Consider the following 22,379-nt stretch of genomic DNA (forward strand, 5'->3'; position numbering starts at 1 on the left):
CCTACCCAAGACTCTGTTCTGAGCAGTAGTGGATCTCATCTTGTCTCTGCATGCATGCCTGCCTGCTCACCACCACCCACACATGCTTGAGACTGTTGGGCCACATGACAGCATGCACTTACATGGTCCGGCTGGCTTTGGTCTATGTCCTCAGCCGATACAGTATGGAGAGGGTGATCAGGATTCTGGACAGTGTACTGTTGTCCCTTACCTGATGGGAAGACCCGGTGTTGGTGCTGGAGGGAGTCCCCTTCCTGACCTCAGTCTCATCAGTGACTCGTCACCAACACTTCGGACCTGGGTTGGGGAGCCCACCTGGGCGATCTCAGTACTCAAGGCCGTTGGTCCAGTCACGATCAGTCGCTGCACCAATAACATCAGGGAACTCAGGGCAGTTTACGTAGCCTGCCAAGCTTTTCAGACTTGCATACAAGGCACGGCAGTTCAGTTCCTAACAGACAACACAGCCACGGTCTTCTATATCGACAGATGGCAGGGGAGCCAGGTCATCCGCCTTCTGTCAAGAAGTGCTCTGGGATTTCTGTCTGCAGCACGACATCTATCTTGTGGCTGCTTGGATGGACCGCCGAGTGGTCCCTTCATTAGAGCCCTGTGTGAGTTGACAAATGTGTATCCACATCCGAGCTGTGATCCGCGGATAATTTTTGCAGATATCTGCAAAAATTACAGGATTCTACCCTGGACTGAGGCTCTGAGGCGCACACAACCCCACTGGAGTCCAGTGTATCCGCATCTGATCTGTGATCTGCAAAATTTGTATCCACATCCGCGCTGGTATCCGCAGAAATGGTCCATGGATATAAAGCGGATACCCGCGGATTTGCAGGGTTCTACCCTTCACCCTAAGTTGGTCAGTTCTATCCATCTTGTCCAGGCAGAACAGGAAATGCCACATCTTCTCATTCCAGGGCAGGGACAGGATCCCTGTCGGGCACCTTCCTGCTCCTGTGGGTGCGGGCTCTTATGTATGCCTTCCCTCTGGTGTCATTGCTACCCGGGGTCCTCATGAAGATCAAGCAGGACAGGATGAAGGTCATCGTCCTAGTGCTTGCATGGCCGCACCAACACTGGTTCAGCAGTCTGCAGGATCTCTCGGTGGCGACCCAGTTCCAGTTGCCACTCAGGGCGGACCTTTTGTCCCGGAACCATGGCAGTTGCCTGCACCCAAACCTGATGGCGCTTCATCTGACAGCTTGGCTGCTGTGAGACTAAATGTGCAAGAACAGCAGTGTTTGTCCAAGGTCCAACAAGTCCTGTTGGACAGTGGAGAGCCCTCCACCAGAGCCACCTTCCTGGCCAAATGGAAGTGATTTCATTTGCTGGATGGCAAATAAGGGGGTCTGTCGCGAGAGAGCCCCATTGCTGCTCATTCTAGACTATCTCCTGCACCTCAAACTTCAGGGCTTGTCACTCTCATCCACCAAGGTCCATCTAGCGGCCATCTCGGGCTTCCACCCAGTGCTCAAAGGCAGGTTGGTTTTCTCTCAGGATATCACAGCCAGATTCCTTAAGGGCCTGGGGGGTTTCTACCCGCACGTCAAGGATCCTGTCCCTCTATGGGACTCAAATCTAGTGCTCTCGTGGCTCGTCTGTCCGTCTTTCTCCTCGCCTCCTGCTCTCACCTTCTCTTCTGGAAAGTCGCATTGCTGGTCGTAGTGGTGTCGGCCTGCCGGGTATCTGAGATTTGGGCACTCACTTCAGAACCACTTACGCAGTCTCCTACAAGGACACGGTACAGCTAAGACCGGTTTTCCTTCCTAAGGTAGTCTCTCAGTTTTATTTAAGCCAAGACATTTACTTACTGGTCATCTTTCTGAAGCCGCTAAGTCGGAGGAGGAGCACAGGCTACATGCCTTGGATGTCAGGAGAGCTCTGGCCATCTACATGGAAAGGACCAAGCCATTCCATAGGTTGACTGAATTATTCGTCGCTGTGGCTGACGGGATAAAAGGTCAACCTGTTTCCGCTCAGAGAATTTCCTCCTGGATCACTGTTGACATTCCCTTTTTGCTATGATCTAGCAAAGGTGCCATCCCTGGCGATAGTCACCGTCCACTCTACCAGGGCACAGGCTTCTTTGACAGCCTTTTTGGCCCAACTGCCTATTCTGGACATCTGTATGGTGGCCACCCGATAGTCGGTCCATACCTTCACGGCCCTCTATGTGCTTACCCAGCAGGCCCAGGACAATGCTGGCTTTGGTAGAGCAGTACTGCAAACCACCAAATGGTGAACTCTGAGCCCACCTCCATAGATACTGCTTATGAGTCACCTAGAATGGAATCGACATGAGCAAGCACTCGAAGAAAAGTTATGAAAGGAAGGTAACTGTTCTCTTCGAGATGTGTTGGTCATGTCCATTCTGTTTCCTATCCCTCTGTCGGAGTTGCTGGCAAGAAGGAATTGAGAAGGCATAGGGCCAGTGGTACCTGATATATTGCTGCATGAGCACGGCACTCTAGAGGGTGCCACAGCCAGCCCTACGGATACTGCTGAAGTAAGTCTCCAACTGTGTACATGGGCGTGCACACCTAGAATGGAATAGACATGAGCAACACATCTCAAAGAATAACAGTTACGAAAGGTAGGTAACCGTAACCGTTCTTTCAGTCCATTGTCCCTGTTCTGCTGCTCTTACCTCCATCCTTTCCTTAGAATTGTGAAACTATCATTCCATGATCACTTTCACCTAAATTGTGTTCTACCGTCAGATTTGCAACCAATACTTCCCTTATTTTGCTCATTTGAGCTGCTTCAGCAAAAAAAAAAACGGGCTCTTGTGGTATAAGCAGCACAGGGCTCAAAGCAGGCTGGAGTCTGGAAGGATTCTCTAGCTTTTAGAATTTTACTTTCCTTCTTGGACTTTGACAAAGCTAGGCTGTATAATCTTCAAATCATTACTCCTGGGGACATTCTGCACCAAAAAATTAAATTCTGCGCACAATATTTTAAAATGCTGCAAATTTTATTTGTCAAAATAACACTGCATAATTATGCCAGTTTCAATTATTCTGGTAATTTATTTCAAAATACCGGTCAGCAATTATGTCTGTAACAATACAGAGACACACACAAATTCCCTCAGGGGTAGAGAGTGAGAGATCCTTATGACAACCAACCCAGTTCCTGTTTCTCTTCCCCTAGGTATCAAGAGGGAGAAACAGCCTGTCGTTCGGTCCCAGGCTTGTACGGAGTTCCCTGTAAGTTGCCCTCTCCTTCCCTCAGGGCATGCTGGGAACTGCAACTGCCAGGAACTCTCCAGCTCCCTCCCCTTCCCCCAGGCAGTCTTTTCTATATGCAAGCTGGGCTCTGCCAGGTCCAGTGGACCCTAGTGGTGGCTAGCAGCACTCCAGCCCATTTCTGTGTGGGGGAAGGAAATTCTGCGCGCATAACGTTAATTTCTGCAAAATTGTGCAGTGGCGCAGAATTCCCCCAGGAGCGAAATCATATTGCAAGGCCACCCAGCCCTGCGATAGGCCCAATAAATACATCACAAAATAAAGAGAATAGTCTTTGCTTTGTGATGTTTGTATTTTGATTTGTATATAATAACAAAGGAAATACCTTACAGATGTGTTCTAATTCAGGAGAATTGTAGATGGTGTGGTCATAACAGACTGTCTTGTAACTATTGCATTTGAATAATTAGTTTAAATATGATAACTTTTGGCAGCTTGTGCTCTCACTGCTGGTCTTCGCTTTGTTAGTGCTGTCTGTTGCTTTACTCTTGTTTTCTTTTGGGATGTCTCTTAAGATTCACATGCCTCACAGGTTACCTTTTTTGGCTTTGTTTTTCTCTAGCATCTGGTTCTGCCCTTTTGGCATATTTTTTTATCTTGTTCATCTTCAGTTGGCTTTTCTTTATAAGGCAAAGCTCCAAGAATCAGTAGAAATTTATGGAATGCTTTGATGGAGGTGTTTATAACCTGAAAGGGTGCCATGAGATGACCAGTAGGATAGCTGGCTTGTGCTATCCCTCATTAGTTATCTGCCAGTGTGTGTGGTTTAAAAAAAAAAAAAAAATGTGAAGAGCTAGGGGAGTTGTGCCAGTCTTGCAAAAGCAAGCTAAGACCAATCTAGATCTTGCCAAATATTTCCAGAAAGACAGAATTACAGGTAACGCATCCTTTTTGCAGCCTTTTATGTAATCACATTATAATGACTTTTGCGTATATGATGTGGGTACAACTACCTGCTACCATCTCTTCCCTCATGTACCTGTTGTGACAGGGTCGGGCCAGATGGCTACAGGAGAATGATAGAAGGCAGATATATTAGCTTCAGGTTAAGCAGGTCCCTTTTCCCTGGGTAAGGTAATGGGCAGTTCCAGAACAATCAGAACCTTGCTGGAACTAATTAAGGCAGACAGGCTAATTAGGACACCTGGAGCCAATTAAGAAGCTGCTAGAATCAATTAAGACAGGCTAATCGGGGCACCTGGTTTAAAAAGGACCTCACTTCAGTCAGTGAGGGGTACGCAAGGAGCTGAGAGCGAGAGGGCGTGCTGCTGGAGGACTGAGGAGTACAAACGCTGTCTGGCATCAGGAGGAAGGTCCTGTAGTGAGGACACAGAAGGTGTTGGGAGGAGGCCATGGGGAAGTAGCTCAGGGAGTTATAGCTGTCACACAGGTGTTACACGAAACCCTGTAGACAGCTATGATCCACAGGGCCATGGGCTGGAACCCAGAGTAGAGGGCAGGCCTGGGTTCCTCCCAACTCCCTATTGGATACAGGAGGAGTTGACCTGGACTGTGTGTCTCACCAGAGGGGAAGGATCCCTGGCCTGTCCCCTGACCCACTAGGTTGATCAGCAGAGACTGTGGGGATTGTTCTCCTTCCTTTTCCCCAGGCTGGCCAGTGATGAGGTTAGTTGAGCGAATGGCAGGTTTGAGCCACTAGCAAAAGTGGCCAAATTGAGGGCTGCTGTGAATCTCTGAGGCAAGCAAATCCGCCAGTGAGCGCAGGACCCACCAAGGCAGAGGAGGAACTTTGTCACACTGTGAAAAGTTGAATTCTGCTGATTCTTTCAAAGTACTCTGTAGATTTGAACATCTTAGTGTTGCTGGCAGGCATCTTGACTCTAGAATTTACTTTCTGCCTTGGTCCAGTATTGTTAGAGTTCAGCCTTCTAACCGCCTATTTACTGTTCGTTATGTCAGGGATTCTCAACCCTTTTCTTTCTGAGGGCCCGCAACGTCCTGTTAAAAACTCCACGTCCCCCTTGTGCCACAACTACTACTTTTCTGCATATAAAAGTAAAGACCAGCTTTAGGGGGCAGCAAGCAGGACAGCTGCCCAGAACCCCATGCCACAGGGGTCCTCATGAAGCTAAATTGCTTAAGCTTCAGCCCCGAGTGGAGGGGCTTGGGCCTCTGAGCTTCAACCCCAAGTGGTGGGGCTTCAGCTTTCTGCCCTGGGCCCCAGCAAGTCTAATGCCAATCCTGCTTTGTGGACCCTCTGAAACCTGCTTGTGGCCCCCCCCAGGGCGCCCTGGACTCCTGGTTGAGAACTACTGCATTGTGAGATGAGTCTCCCTGAATCTAGTTAATATTTATAATTTTTAAAATATGTACCTGTGCCCAGAGAAGACCGGCCCTGAGGTAGTTTTAAAAACTGAAAAATAAGATACAGTATATTGGGAAAATGTCTTTGCTGTAGTTCGCAAAAAGAAAAGGAGTACTAGTGGCACCTTAGAGACTAACCAGTTGGTTGGTTTCTAAGGTGCCACTAGTACTCCTTTTCTTTTTGCGAATACAGACTAACATGGCTGCTGCTTTGCTGTAGTTAGGAACTTCTGCATCTTCTTTCCCCTCTTTTGATTTTGACTGGTGAAGCTATGGTCTTTTAATACTGTCCAAAAGAAGTTGGACTCTTGTACACAAACGCTAGTTCCTATCTAAACTGGATTATTCTTCCTGTTTTCAGCATTTGGGATTGAATATTTCTTGTTTCCCTTTATACTATTAAATCTTCTTTGCTAATCTTTGCTTTTCCCCCCCCTTCTCCTTCTCTCTCCCCCACCCCCCCAGGTTGAGACCGAGCTGAAGTTAATCTGTTGCGACATTCTGGATGTACTGGACAAACACCTCATTCCAGCAGCTAACACGGGCGAGTCCAAGGTTTTCTATTATAAAATGTAGGTGACTTGTGGGCTTTGGGCAAGTGCCATCCTTATAGTTTGCATAAAATATTGAAGTGAATTCAGTACTGGTGCCAGATTAACAGCCATGGAGATTAAAATTTTACAGCCATGGAATAGGTCCTGCTGTATTGTGGAAATGTAGTCCTCTCCAAACTGTCCTACCACTTCGCTTACTTCAAGAAATAAGATGATGGTTTGGTCATTGTGTCCAGTCAGTCCTTGTGTTGAACACCAACAAGAGGTTCAGTGACTGATTGTGATGGTACATTTTCTCATGGATGCCTGCCAACTAGATAAACTATATTAAGACCACTCAAGTGGAAACAAATTTTAATTACTATACACTTGTAATTGGTCTTGAATAAGTGATATATAATGAAAGGCTATATTTACCCCCATTAGCAACGCACTGAACCATTCAGTGTTTTCTGTGTAAACTGTGTATAATACATAAAAACTAGGTTAATTGAACATACCTAAATATTTATATCAAGGAATGCAAAGATTAAAATTGCATGTCTAACTTAAGTTCAGCCCCTTGTCCATACCCATCATGATAGTTGCTAATTAGGATACGCTTTTTTTCTTAAATACTATATAATACCATGCAATTCTTTTGTTACCTTTAAATATAGATATGTTGAATTGTGTGGTATTTCTTTTATTATAGTTATAAGTAATTTAATTGTTGTAAACTTTCACTTAGTTTTTATATGAATTTTAATAACTTCTCCAGTGTTCATTCACTATACATTTTCTTTTTACCCATCCACATAGCCTTTCTGAAGTGCACTTCTGGGGTGGAGGCAGCTTGCTGCAAGCTTAGGTGGATTGCAAAAATTAGCAAAGTTCATTACTGCATTTATTTGTGTTTATACTTCTAGTTTTCATATATCTTCTTCATGGACTGTCTGGAATACTCAGTAGTATATGATGTTACATATATATCTGAGGTAATCTGAACTGAATGAGATGGACCTAGATAAGAGTGTCTTCAGCATATTGTGAAGGAACTTTAAGCCTGATCTCTTTACTTACCCTCCTAATGGCCTACTTTATGTTGACTAGTAAGTATGACAAAGTAAAAGCCGTAGGGACAGAAGAGCAAATGCCTTCTACTCCCCTCTGAGCTTGAGGAATGAAACCACCTAAGGGCAGAGCCATCCGCTCCTAATAGAATATGTAGGTAGACCAGAACATTCATGACATCAGAGGTAGCTAATGTCAGCATGGACACCTGGATCTTTATCCAGCACCAAGAAGGAATTGAACACTGTAGTGTAGACTTCTGCTAAAGTGATGGGAGGGTTTTCCCATTGCTGTAGTAAATCCATTCACTGGAGAGGTGGTAGCTAGAGCAACAAAAGAATTTTTCATTGATCTAGTTGCATCTACAGTGGGGGTTAGGTAGACCTAACTACATCACATGGTGTAGCTCAGGCCTCTGTGAGTGATGCTGACCAGTGGGTGAGTCTCCATTTCATGTTCTCAGGCATTTCCTGGTACTTGTAAAAAGGTCCAGGATGGCTTCTCTAATGGTGGAATTCTTCTTTCTGGGCTGGAAAATTGTCTCAGTAACTTGGGAACTTCAATGAAACACATTCAGTCATAGATACTCTGCAAGTAACTGGGTAGCAATTTTTTATAGGAGTACTATGGTTTTAGTTACTTCAGAAAGACACAGGTCTTCCTTATTCACACTGTCTTCCATGGCTGATTGTCTTATGTTCTTAAAAATCACATACCCTGTGTTTTCTAGACATATATCTATAGTAAATGCCTATGCTGTACCAATTTATTGATGTACAATTATCAACATTAACTGTTTTTTTTTCAACAGCTAATGTGAAATCAAGGAATCCTGAATCTCTGCTCTTTACACTTTCAGGAAAGGGGATTACCACAGGTACCTGGCTGAGTTTGCCACAGGAAATGACAGGAAGGAGGCTGCAGAGAATAGCCTGGTGGCTTATAAAGCAGCTAGTGATATTGCAATGACAGAACTTCCGCCAACACATCCCATCCGCTTAGGTCTTGCTCTCAACTTCTCTGTATTCTACTATGAAATTCTTAATTCCCCTGACCGTGCCTGCAGGTAAGTAATGTCTGAGGAGACTGGAAGGTTTCTTAAAAATATAAAACCAGCTACAGTGGCAGCACATATAGCTTGCAAATTTGAATATCTGCACCTTTGGAGCAATATGGTGGGTTTCCTTGTTTTCTGCTGTATATAAGTTGAAAAACTTTTTAATAAATTAACCACATAGGCACAGAAGAGAAGCCCTGAAACTTCACCCAGTGTTAGGGCTCTATCATGTGCATCTTTTAATTCATTCAAGAGTTGGCGAGCATTCAGGGAGTCCAGATTAATTCATTTATTTGGGAGTAGATTATTTGGGAGAAACAAAAGTGACAAAGCAGAGAGTGGTTAACTAATTTGTAAAAATATGAACTTAACTTTTCAGGGATGAATACTTCAAGTAGGGCTGTCAAGTGATTAAAAAAATTAATCGCGATTAATCACGCTGTTAAATAAACGGTATTCTATTTAAATATTTTTGGATGTTTTCAACATTTTCAAATATATTGATTTAAATTATAACACAATACAAAGTGTACAGTGCTGACTTATATTTTTATTACAAATATTTGCACTGTAAAAAAACAAAAGAAATAGTATTTTTCAGTTCGCCTGATAAGTACTGTAGTGCAATCTCTTTATTGTGAAAGTTGAACTTACAAATGTAGAATTACGTACAAAAAACTGTATTCAAAAATAAAACAGTATAAAACTTTAGAGCCTACAAGTCCAGTCAATCCTATTTTTTGTTCAGCCAATCACTCAGACAAACAAGTTTGTTTACATTTGCAGGAGATAATGCTGCCTGCTTCTTGTTCACAATGTCACCTGAAAGTGAGTACAAGTGTTCGCATGCCACTGTTGTAGCCGGTGTCGGAAGATATTTACATGCCAGATGCACTAATGATTCATGTGTCCCTTGATGCTTTAACCACCATTCCAGAGGACATCTGTCCATGCTGATGACGGGTTTTGGTCGCTAACAATCCAAAGCAGTGCAGACTGACACATGTTCATTTTCATTATCTGAGTCAGATGCCACCAGCAGAAGGTTGAGTCTTTTTGTGTGGTTCCGGTTCTGTAATTTTCTCGTCAGAGTGTTGCTCTCCACACCTCATCTCTATCAGATTTTGGAAGGCACTTCAGAGTCTTTAAATCTTGGGTTGAGTGCTGTAGCTTTCTTTAGAAATCTCACATTGGTACCTTCTTTTTGTTTTGTCAAATCTGCAGCAAAAGTAGTCTTAAAATGAAGGTGTGCTGAGTCGTCATCTGAGACTACAGTAACATGAAATATATGGCAGAATGCAGGTAAAATAGAGCCAGAGAAGTACAATTGCCGCCCCCCACCCCCCAAGGAGTTCAGTCACAAATTTAATTAACACATTTTTTTAATGAGCCTCATCAGCATGGAAGCATGTCCTCTAGAATGGTGGCTGAAGCATGAAGGGGCATACAAATGTTTAGCATAGCTGGCATTTAAATACCTTGTAGTTAGGGATGTAAAATGTTAACCAGTAAGCATTAGTCTACTGGTTAACCTGCCTTAACCATTAACCTCCGGGCCTGCTGGTCCCAGCATCCCTGCGCCAGCCAGAGGAGCTCCAGCTGCATCGTCTGGCCAGAGGAGTGCTGCCTGGCCAGTGCAGCCTCAGTCTGGCCGGTCCTTTAATTGGTTAACGGTTTAAAGGAAATTTTTTAATCATTTCAATGGTTAACTTTTTAAACGGTATTTACATCCCTACTTGCAATGGTGGGCTACTAAAGTCCCATGCAAACGCCTTTTCTCACTTTCTGGTGACAATGCAAATAAGAAGTGGGCAGCATTGTCTCCCGTAAATGTAAACAAGTTTTAGATTGTTTTTGAGTGCAATCTACATTTGTAAATTGCACTTTCATGATAAAGAGATGGCACTACAGTACTTGTATGAGGTGAACTGAAAAATGCTGTTTTATTTTTACAGTGCAAATATTTGCAATAAATAATATAAAGTGAGCAGTGTACACTTCATATTTTGTGTTGTAATTGAAATCAGTATATTTGAAAATATATAGAAAAACATCCAAAAATATTTAATAAATTTCAATTGGTGTTCTATTTAACAGTGCCATTAAAACAATTAATTCCCGATTTAAAAAAAAATAATAGCGGATTAATTTTTTTTGTTAATTGAATGAGTTAACTGCGATTAATCGACAGCCCTAGCTTAAGGCAATTAGGTTTTAATTAAAGGCCATTAAATCTATTTTTCAAGTTCACTAATAAAGCAGTGGATTTTTATTTTCAGTATACTGCAGGATCTAGTGTATAAGAGGGTAGCCCCAGCTGGAGCACCCTCCTGCGCCAGGCCATGGCACAACCTATGTGCCTGCCTCCATTCCCCTTTCAGAATCTCTAGTAACTCTTTTCATGCTGTCCTGCTTAAACAGCCCTCCTTGGAACCAGTATATGATAAAAACATTGTACAAATGGTCCAGAACATCCCAACCCATAGTCCATTTGTCACCACAGTGCAAGTAGTCACTAAAATCCCAAGACGCCTTGTCACTCAGTGTGACTTATATCATACACCAGTGTCTTCAGCCACACCTGGACTCTTCGTCAGTTCTCCTCTGCCAGGACAGCCACCTCAGCCCTTCTAGCTAGAGTGCAACCCCACTCTTATCAGTGGGAATGCCCACAACCTCTTTGCTGAAAGCTCATCTTTACCTTGGGAGCATCCTTCACTCCCCTGGCCCTCTCATTGTTCCCCTGGATCCAGCTTTCTGGTCTGGAAATGTCAGCTGGTAAGCTTCTTTGCTGCTCCCCTGTCTTCAGCCCTTGCCTTTGGCTCTCTGGCTTAGAGCCAGTAAGCATCTCCCTCTGCTGCTGTCTGGCATCCCGCCCTGGATCAGGGATGCTAACCAACAAACCTCTCTTGCTGCTGGCCTGCCTTGAGACTTCTCCCAGGAACCACAGAGTCTTCTGGCTCTGGCAGCTCACCTGTCCCTTTCCCAACTGACTCAGTGGGTGCTCTTAAGTGAGCCCTCACTGACTAGGTCTCTACTCCCTAGGGCCCAGATACCCTCTTTTGAGCTCAATTGGAGTTAGCTGATGAGGCACAGGAGCATTGGCTCTTGCCTTATTAAAGGCCCAGTGTCATCCTGTGACATAGCATCCAAGTGACTTTGAAAGTCAATGGGACACAAGTTCTTAAGTATTTAGGTGCTTTTTTGAAAATTTTACCCAAAAGCTGTAGGGGCGGTCTCGTTAACTGAACTAAAAAATCTTGTTCAATAAACGAGTTAAGCTGGATACCTTTATAGGCGTTTGTTTTATGACATCTTATATATTAATCTGATTAATATTTGTAGGTTGGCAAAAGCAGCTTTTGATGATGCTATTGCAGAACTGGATACACTGAGTGAAGAAAGTTATAAAGACTCTACACTTATCATGCAGTTGTTACGTGATAACCTGACACTATGGACTTCAGATATGCAGGGTGATGGTAAGTAGACTTTTGCTCTAAAATGCTGCTCCACCTTTTATCTCCCAAAAAAATTCAAGTTAAGCTAAAGGGGACCTGCAAGCATGTAGGTGTGGGGTGGATTTGGACTTCTGCACTTTTTTGACTGTTTTTCTTACAACTGACCATAGTGAATTTCTGTCTTCCCTTCTTATGTTGGATGACTTCATGGAGATGAAACGAGTGTACATTGGGAGTTTTTCTTAGCCCTTAATTGAAGAGATATGTTGAATCCTTAAGAGAGGTTTTCTCTCTATTAAATTAAAATATTTTGTCTCAGCAATAATGCTTTTGCAGACGGAAGTTATTTTTCATTTAATCGGGTTTAATTTCCTTGGTGCTTGTCATCTTTCAAGTTGTCCATAGTCTATAGGCCTGAATTTCTAATAAGTAAGACTAGCAGGAAGACCAATCTTCTTTCCTTTCCCCCTTAGGTTCCCTACTATCACCATTATTCAGGGTTTCTCTACACTAGTGTTAAAAAACCAAACAAACAAAACCCCAAAACACATGCCTCCTATTTTCCCTCTGTAGATCAGCATTAATATCTCCATAGTCCTTTTTGATTCATAGTGAATGACTTTTTTCCATGGAGGAATGAGTAAATGTTAATAGTAGGGCTGTCAAGCAATTAAAAAAAATTGCAATTAATTGCGCTGTTAATGGAATACCATTTATTTAAATATTTTCAGATGTTTTCTGTATTTTCAAATATTGATTTCAATTACAACACAATACGAAGTGTACAGTGCTCACTTTATATTTTTATTACAAATATTTGCAACATAAAATGATAAACAAAAGAAATAGTATTTTTCAGTTCACCTCATACCAGTACTGTAGTGCAATCTTTGTGATGAAAGTGCAACTTACAAATGTAGTTTTGTTACATAACAGCACTCAAAAATAAAACAATGTAAAACTGTTGTAGCTGGCATAGCAAGATATTTACATGCCAGATGCGCTAAAGATTCATATGCCTCTTCATTCTTCAGCCATCGTTCCAGAGGACATGCTTCCATGCTGATGAGGCTCGTTTAAAAAAATGTTTAAATTTGCAACTGAACTCCTTGGGGGAGAATTGTATGTCTCCTGCTCTGTTTTACCCACATTCTGCCATAGATTTTATATTTATAGTAGTCTCGGATGATGACCCAGCACGTAAGTTTTAAGAACACGTTCACTGCAGATTTGACAAAATGCAAAGAAGGTACCAATGTGAGATTTCTAAAGATAGGTACAGCACTCGACCCAAGATTTAAGAATCGGAAGTGCCTTCCAAAATCTGAGACGGATGACGTGTGGAGCATGCTTTCAGAAGTCTTAAGAGGTGGAAACTACAGAACCCAAACTACCAAAAAAGAAAATCAAACTTCTGCTGGTGGTATCTGACTCATGATGATGAAAATGAACATGCGTCGATCCGCACTGCTTTGGATTGTTCTTGAGCAAAACCTGTCATCAACATGGACGCATGTCCTCTGGAATGATGGTTGAAGCATGAAGGGACATATGAATCTTTAGTGCATCTGGCGTGTAAATATCTTGCGATGCTGGCTACAACAGTGCCATGTGAACACCACCTGTTCTCACTTTCAGGTGACATTGTAAACAAGAAGCAGGCAGCATTATCTTCTGCAAATGTAAACAAACTCGTTTGTCTGAGCGATTGGCTGAACAAGAAGTATAACTGATTGGACTTGTAGGCTGTAAAGTTTTACGTTTGTTTTATTTTTGAATGCAGTTTTTTTGGGTACATAATTCTACAGTTGTAAGTTCAACTTTCATGATAGAGATTACAGTACTTGTATTAGGAGAATTGAAAAATACTATTTGTGTTTTACAGTGCAAATATTTGTAATCAAAAATAAATATGAAGTGAGCATTGTACACTTTGTATTGTGTTTGTTTGAAAATGTAGAAAGCATCCAAAAACATTTAAACAGGCTAGATCTGTGGGCTCAATGAGTAGTGATCAATGGCTTGATGTCTAGTTGGCAGCTGGTATCAAGTGGCGTGCCCTAGGGGTCGGTCCTGGGACTGGTTTTGTTGAGCATCTTCATTAATGATCTGGATGGTGGAATGGATTGCACCCCCCAGCAAGTTTGCGGTGGACACTAAGCTGTGGGGAGAGGTAGGTAAGCTGGAGAGTAGTGATAGGGTGGGGGGATTTGATAGCCTTTTCAACTACCTGAACGGGGTGGGGGTTCCAAAGAGGATGGAGCTAGGCTGTCCTCAGTGGTGGCAGATGACAGAACAAGGAGCAATTGTCTTAAGTTGCCGTGGGGGAGGTCTAGGTTGGATATTAAGAAACACTATTTCACTAGGAGGGTGGTGAAGCACTGGAATGGGTCACCTAGAGAGGTGGTGGAATCTTCATCCTTAGAGGTTTTTAAGGTCTGGCTTGACAAAGCCCCGGCTGGGATGATTTAGTTGGGGTTGGCCCTGCTTTGAGCAGGGGGGTTGGACTGGATGACTTCCTGAAGTCTCTTCCAACCCTAATCTTCTATGATGCTATGAAATAAAATGGTATTCTATTATTTAACCGTGCGATTAATCCCAATTAATTTTTAATCGCTTGAGAACCCTAATTAAAAACACTTTTAAAAATATATTTAACACCATTATAAGTGCTGGAGGCAAAGTGGGGTTTGGGGTGGAGGCTGACAGCTTGCGACCACAAAGCCCCCCCTACCCCCCGTAACAACATCATGAACTCCTGAGGGGGTCCCAACTCCCAGGTTGAGCATTGCAGCGCTAAAGATTCATGTCCCTTCATGCTTCAACCATCATTCCAGAGGACATGCATCCATGCTGTCGACTAATTCTGCTTGATAACAGTCCAAAGCAGTGCAGTCTGATTGTTCATTTTCATTATCTGAGCCAGATACGACCAGCAGAAGTTTGATTTTCTTTTTTGGTGGTTTGGGTTCTGTAGTTTCTGCATTGGAGTGTTGCTTTTTTTAAGACTTCTGAAAGCATGTTCTACACCTTGTCCCTCTCGGATTTTGGAAGGCACTTTAGATTCTTAAACCTTGCATCAAGTACTGTAGCTGTCTTTTTAGAAATCTCACATTTGACAAATCTTTGCGATTTGTCAAATCTGCCGTGAAAGTGTTCTTGAAATGAACAACGTGCTGGGTCATCATCAGAGACTGCTATAACATGAAATATATGGCAGAATGCGGGTAAAACAGAGGAGACATACAGTTCTCCCCCAAGGAGTTCAGTCAGAAATTTAATTAACGCATTTTTTTAATGAGCGTCGTCACCATGGAAGCATGTCCTCTGGAATGGTGGCCGAAGCATGAATGTTTAGCATAGCTGGCATGTAAATACCTTGCAATTAGGGATGTAAAATGTTAACCAGTAAGCATTAGTCTACTGGTTAACCTGCCTTAACCATTAACTTCCGGGCTGGCCGGTCCCAGCAGCCTTGCACCAGCCAGAGGGGCCCCAGCCGCACCGCCCAGCCAGAGCAGTGCTGCCTGGCCAGTGCAGCCCCAGCCCGGCCGAAGCATGATGGGGCGTATCTGGCATGTAAATTCCTTGCAGTGCTGGCTACAAAAGTACCATGCACCTGTTCTCACTTTTCAGGTGACATTGTAAATAAGAAGAGGACAGCATATCTCCCGTAAATGCAAAGTTATTTTTCTTATTGATTTAGCTGAACAAGAAGTAGGACTGAGTGCACTTGTCGGCTCTCTAAAGTTTTACAATGTTTTGGTTTTGAGTGTTTTTTTTTAAACAAAGCTATTAGTAAGTTGCACTTTCATGATAGAGATTGGTATGAAGTGAATTGAAAAAAACTGTTCCTGTTATCTGTACAGTGCAAATATTTGTGATAAAAATAAAGTGAGCACTGTACCTTTTTTATTCTGTGCTGTAATGGAAATCAATATATTTGAAAATGTAGGAAACATGCAAAAATATGTATTGCATTTCAGTTGGTATTCTATTACTTAACCGTGCGATTAAAACCTGCAGTTAATCACGATTAATTCTTTTTTGAGTTAATCGTGAAATTGCGATTAATCAACAGCCTTAGCAGTGGTGGTAGTGATTCATCTGATGGTGGTATTCCCTTAATATTTTTTTTTTTGAGTGCCCCACCAGCATTGTTTGGGCATAAAGCATTGATCAATTGGAGATCATTAAATAACCAGTTTTTCTTTTTACAAGGATTAAAGAGGTTTATCTTGGTATCCTAGCCAGATTCTTATTTTTAACTGTTTGTAGTGCTTGTTGGAAGGTACAAGATTTCGAGCCACAGAGCTCTCTTTTTCAGGACAAGGGAAGGAAGCAGTATGCCTGAGCTAATAAATACAGGTTGGGACAGATTGATAAACAGAAGGTGCAAGGTTTTGGAGTTGGTCACTTGAAATGAAGTGGGTAATCGGGGGTTAGATTGTTATCCATAAAGGGTTTGAAGTGGATAATTAAGGGATAGCAGATGGTGTGGTCTGTTAAATTATTGTAATGAGCCATAAGACCAGTGTCCTTGTTAAATCCATGTTTTCTTGTGTCTAGCAGAGCTATGAATTCAAGTTCCCAGGCTTGTGTTTTGAAAGTGTTCTGCAGGTTTCCCCTGAGGAGAAGTATTGAAAGATTAGGTATGGAGTAATTGCTTTGAAAAGTGTCCACCCACCAGTGATAGTGGTTTTTGCCTTTTATCATTTTTCTGTGTGAGTTCATTGAAGAGCATAGTGATTGTCTGGTTTCACCCACATAGTTGTTGGGGCATTTGGTGCACTGGATGAGGTATACCATAAGTTATGATAAGCATGTAATCTTGAAAGGTGTCTTGTGGGGCAGTATTGATCATTGTAACAGTAGAGAGATGTCTGCAGGTTTTGCATCTGTTCTAGCAGGGTTCGATGCCACTCTGAATTGTCTCCTGGTATGTGGGGAACTTGCTTCTGATATTGAACTTTGTGAGGTTGTTCTATTGATAGTACTCTGAGGAAAAAGGGTTACTTGCCTACATGTGCATGAGACTGGAAAATCTTGCAAGTAGCATCTGTTGGTCCATCCTGTGCTCTGGTTTTTCTCATGCTCTGCACAGAGGATATAAGAGGAGGTGTGGACTGGCTCCCTCTTCAGGGCATGCGGTGGCAAGGAGGAACTGAGTTGGAATTCTGTGTCTGGAACTATCCTCTCATTGTCTTCATTCCTGTAAATATAATTGTATATAGTTTTAGTGTTTTTTTATAATATTTTATATACTTATTGTAGCAGAATTTGTCCTCAACCTGAGGAACCTCTGTGCCCATTTTTGGGAGTAGCACTGTGTACAAAATTCTGAGATTCAGAAACTGGCCCCTGCCCTTGCTCTTTTTAAGTGACTGACTACTACCTTTGGTGCCTTCACCTTGCTCATATCTCAGTCAAGCGCAGTATCTGTCACTCCTTCCCATCCCGGAGCAGAGAGAGACGAGAGCTCCGAGTGAAGAAGTTCCTCAGGGAGAAAGCCATGAGACAGTCAGTCAGATCCAATCTGTGAAGATTCCCCCTTTACCTCAGCTGCTGTCCTCAAGCAGCACACCCTCCAAGCATGAGCTCTGGAGCAGAGACTGGATCAGATCGATCTACAGACTCTCTCGGGTGTCTCATGAAACTAGGGAGTGCTTTTACAGGCATAAAATCAGATTCCCCCTTTAAGCCTGCTTGAAGGAGAAGGATTCCTCTCTAACTTCTTCCAAGTTGGATGAGCCTTTGCACACAGGTCCTAAGGACTTAAGTCTTTTTAAGCCTCCCGACCACGAAGGGAAAATGTGCAGGAGTAAAGCGCCAATGATACTAACCTTGTTAACAAACACCAGTGCTGGCCATGACCTCTAACAAGCTGAAGGACTGACAACTGTAACAACCAAGAGCTCCCAATGAGGTACTCTCTCTCTTTCACCTTGGTACTGGACTGAACCTGTAAAGACCACCGACCAGTAAGTCTGACACGGCATGGGATCTAACAGATCCAACAACTGGGATCCTTGTACACCTGGATTGGCTGAGGCATATACTATCCCAGAGGGTATCTTTGCACTCCTGGACCCACAATCTCTTCTGCTTTTGTGCCCAGTCCTTCTCAGGGAAACCCCAGAAGAGGATACAACCTCAAGGAGAAGGAATTACTTTCCTAATCCATCTGTGAGCTGGGGCTTCCTCTCACCAGCTTTGACGGTACCACTGATTAAAGCAGGATCCAGCCTTCCCATTGGCTGAAACGGATGTCCAAGATAAACCATCCTCCCTTCCCCTCCCTCCCCCCCCACAGGTATTTCTTGGACCTGTCCTCTGCCCAAGCAGGGTTACCCTCCAGGAGATTGCTGGAACCCAGTGCCTTGGGGGGCCCCCTGAACTAGCTTTGATCCTTCTTACTGGCCCTGTTGGTGTCCAGAGGATCCTTATGCACACTCCTTAGATACATGTGCTGTACTAGATAGTCACATAATCCCTCTCCTCCTAGACAATGGCACTCAACTCCATAAGAGTACATGGAGGAGGAAGATGATGAGCTGGTACCAGATTACTATAGGCAATATTGAGAACTCTTGCAGAGGGTGGCAGTAGAACTTCACGTTCTATTAGAAGTCCAAGATACGCAGCAGAAGCTCTTGGATATCCTGCAGTCCGCAGAACCCAACAGGGTAGCTCTCTTGGTGAATGAAGCTGTTATGGAACCAGCTAGACATACACTGGCAATATGTACACCTACCCCTAAAAGGGTTGAAAAACATTATTTTGTGTCTGTAAAAGGGGCAATATTCTTATTCTTGCACCCTGCCCCCAATTCCTAGTAGAACAAGCAGCCATAGAAAGATCCAAGCAGCAACACCTTAAGATCACCCTTCTCTATGTGGGTGCAACAGAATCAGTGATCAGGGTCAGCAGGTATTTCTGCAATTTTAGACTACCTCCTCACTCTGAAGACGTATGGTTTCTCTGTTAGCTCATTGGATATCAACCTAGCCAAACTAGTCCATTTCATCCTCTGGTAATGGCTATTCTATTTTTTACTCATGGTGACAGCCAGCTTTCTAAAGGGTGTGACTGGGAACTTACTACTTCAGTCTCCTACTTTCATCACTTACTGGGCCATCTTTCTAACTGTTGGCCCTGTGCTTGATGTTCCATCTATCTATGAAAGTTGCCTTCCAGGTTGCCATTATGTCAGCCAAATAGGGAGAGGTGAGCTTGGGGTCACTTGGGGTCAACCTGCCCCAGTGACTACATTTCATAAAGAGAAGTTACCCCTTGGCCTCCACCCAAAATTCATTCTGAAGGTAATTTCTGAGTTACACATAAACCAATTCACTTACCAATATTCTTACTGAAGCCTCATTCTTTTGGAGAGGAGACTTCATTCTTTCAATGTCAGAGCAAGCACTAGTGTTCAACCTGCAAAGAACAAAACCTGTTAAGAAATCACCTAGACTATTTGTTGCTGTAGCAGACCAAGCACTGACTACTCAACACTCTTACTGCTCAAACTCTTACATGGATATCTGGCTATATTCTCCTTTGCTATCAGTTGATGCATCTCCCTGCTTGGGAGCATTTCACTAGAGCACAGGCAGGATCAGCACCATCTCTTTGAGATGTTCCTATGCTGGACATTTTTAAGGGGGCAACCAGGAGTGAAAGCTGTACTTTCACAAGACATTATGCTTTGGTCCAAGCCTCTTCTGCTGATGCAACCTTAGGGTTTCCATTGTTTCAGGCATCTATACTGCCTGCATCCTTGCACCCCTTTCTGTTTGAGTACTGCTTGCCAGTCACCGATGTGTGGAATTCATCGGGAACCAGGACTTGAGGAAATAAACGTTACTTACCTGTAACTAGAGGTCCTCTGAGATGTGTGGTCCCTATCTGTGTTCCACTACCCGCTCTCCTTTCCCTCTGCTTTGAATCATACCTGGATTTGTGGGGTAGAGAAGGAACTTCAGAGGTGACTGGTTTATGCCTCCCCTTATGCCCTCAGTGTAGAGCACAAGGAGAACCAGGGCACAGGGGTGGACCAAGGCATGCTACTTGGAAGGCTTTACCAGTCTCAGGTGCGTGGTGTTCATGCATACCCGCATGTGGAATACAAATAGGGAGCCCACATCTCAAAGAACCTCCAGTTACAGTTAAGTCACCTTCATTTGTTGGGCTAGATTGTTAATATAGATCCAGGCTACCCACCTTCTATTCCTGCTTCCCCCATAACCCTAGGTGCAAACTTCAGGTTTCACAAGGGAGCACACATGCTGCTCCTACATGTTTCTAGAGCAGTGGTTTTGAACCTGTAACATTTCCAAAGGGGTCTGCACCTCCATTTGAAATTTTTTAGGAGTCAGCAAATGAGGAAAAGGTTGAAAACCACTGTTCTAGAGCAGTGCTTCTCAAGCTATCTGAGGTGGGGGACCCGCAGTTTTTTTCCCCAGTGTGCAAGCAGACCGGCAGCCGATGGCTCGCGGACCGTTGCTGGTCCACTGACCTCCACTTTGAGTAGCATTGTTCTAGAGCATTTCAACTGGTGCAGAAAGTTCATGCATGTTCAAGCTATGGATCTGTACAGATAGTATACTACACTTAGTGGTAAATACAGTCTTCCCGATGATTAGGTGCTCAAAATCATTGTTCCTTTAGTATGGTGGTTGCCCTTTGATGAAACCAACTGTGCTTAGTGTCAGTGATGCACTGAAGTTTGCCTCGGTACTGTGCAGTACCCGTGCATTGTGTCTCATTCTAAGAAGCTGTGCTTAGTTGAATGCAAGTTCATTAAAATGTGTTCAGTAGAATACATAGAAATTAGATAGGAAAGACTATTTACAGTAGGTCACTTTGTTCCTCTCCCTGCCAATGCAAATTATTCATTATAGTATCTTCAATTTTTTGTCCTAATCAAGTATTGGGTTTCTGCTTCCTTGGCTCCATGCCATAGTCAAGCTTGCTTTTCCTGATGTTCCAACTGACTTTTTTTTTTTCTTTTTCAACTTAAACACCAGGAAAGCAATGAGATTATTATTAAACAGGATAGCTAAAAGCCAGTTGTCTGTGCGTAAGCTATTTAAAAATTATTATATTCACAATTCTAACTGAAATGGGAAATTTCAGGTCAGCAAACTATATTTACAAAATTGGAATTTGACTAGTGGACTGTTGATCTTTTCAAAAAGAAACACTGTAGTGATAGCTAGTATGCTAGAATATGTTAACAATACAGTTACTAGTATGTTGCCTCTTCTCTCTCCTCCCCCCCCCCCCCCCCCCGGCAAGTAACCACACTGGATGCTGCTTGAGACATGCCTTACTTATCTGTCAATACACCTTCACTTTTTTGATTCTTGATGAGCAGAGCAACAGATATCATTGGGATGTGAGGTTGCTACTCAGAACCGCATGGGAGACCAATATTAGTTACGTTAATCACCTCCTGAAGATTAGGCTTGCTATGGATGTAATAGACTTAGGTTTGTGTAAGATGTTTGACTTGGTACTGCACAACATTTTGATTAAAAACTAGAATGTCAGATTAATTTTGGATACAGTAAATGGATTTAAAAACTGGCTGATTGGTCTCAAAATATAATTATAAACGAGGAATCATCAAAGGGATGTTTCTAGTGAGGTCCAGTGGATATTGGCTCTTGGCCCTACACTATTAAACACTTTTATCGATAACCTACATGCAAACATCAAATCATCAGTGAGAGTTTGCAGATCCAAAAATTTGGGGGAGTGGTAAATAATGAACAGGACAGGTCACTGATTCAGTGGATTGCTTGGTAAGCTGGGCACAAGCAAACGATGTGTTTTAACATAGCTAAATGTGTGTTCTAGAACAAAGAATGTAGAACATACTTGCAGGATGTGGGACTCTATCCTGGGAAGCGGTGACTCTGAAAAAGATGAGGATTGTGGTGGATAATCCACTAAATGTGACACTGTGACCAAAAGAGCTAATATGATCCTGGGATGCATAAATGATGCTCTCAAACAGGATACTCCTGGGGGAATTCTTTGCCAAAAAATTAAAAATTCTGCATACATTTTAAAATTCTGCGTATGTTTGTCAAAATAACAACACAGTATAATCACTCCAGTTTCAATTATTTTGGTAATTTATTTCAAAATATGTTAACAAGAATGTCAACACACAGAGCATAAAAAAAGATTCCCCCAGGAGTGTAGACTTAAAGAAATCCCTATGACAACCCAGTTCCACTTGAGGGGGTTCTGAAGGGGGCTGTCTGGTGCCCCCAGACACCTGCACTCCCCTCAGAGTCCAGGTGTGCGGCCTTCCTCCTCCCCCTAGAGCCCAGTCTAATGTGAATAATTGTTGCTGATAAAGGTCTCTTACTTTGACTTTGATTTTTCTAAAATTAATACAATTTTTAGTAACTATGCTAAATTTAGAACTTCTGTAAAATCAGGGGTTTTTTTGGACTGATAGTATTTGATTGTTAGGTCCCTACTAAGTTCATGGTTCACTTTGATTAATTTCACAGTCATAGGAATTTAAAAATAGTACATTTCATTATTTCAGCTATTTAAATCTGAAATTTCAGAGTGTTGTAATTGTAGGGGTCTTGACCCAAAAAGGACTGAGGGGTGGAGGTCTCGCAAGGTTATAGGCAGGGGTGGG

At 42.9% G+C, this 22,379-nt stretch overlaps 1 protein-coding gene across 1 annotated transcript in view; it reads left to right on the forward strand.

Annotated features, from left to right (window-relative positions):
• The window catches only part of YWHAE (tyrosine 3-monooxygenase/tryptophan 5-monooxygenase activation protein epsilon), a 56,288-nt gene that overhangs the window by 30,227 nt on the left and 3,682 nt on the right, over positions 1-22,379 (forward strand). Inside the window, exons 3-5 of the mRNA XM_077836393.1 lie at positions 6,051-6,157; positions 8,052-8,258; positions 11,595-11,731. Of these exons, the coding sequence (XP_077692519.1) occupies positions 6,051-6,157; positions 8,052-8,258; positions 11,595-11,731 (451 nt within the window). The remainder of the gene's footprint in view (positions 1-6,050; positions 6,158-8,051; positions 8,259-11,594; positions 11,732-22,379) is intronic.

Source organism: Eretmochelys imbricata, chromosome 17 (assembly GCF_965152235.1).
Source record: "Eretmochelys imbricata isolate rEreImb1 chromosome 17, rEreImb1.hap1, whole genome shotgun sequence".
Lineage (NCBI taxonomy): Eukaryota > Metazoa > Chordata > Testudines > Cheloniidae > Eretmochelys > Eretmochelys imbricata.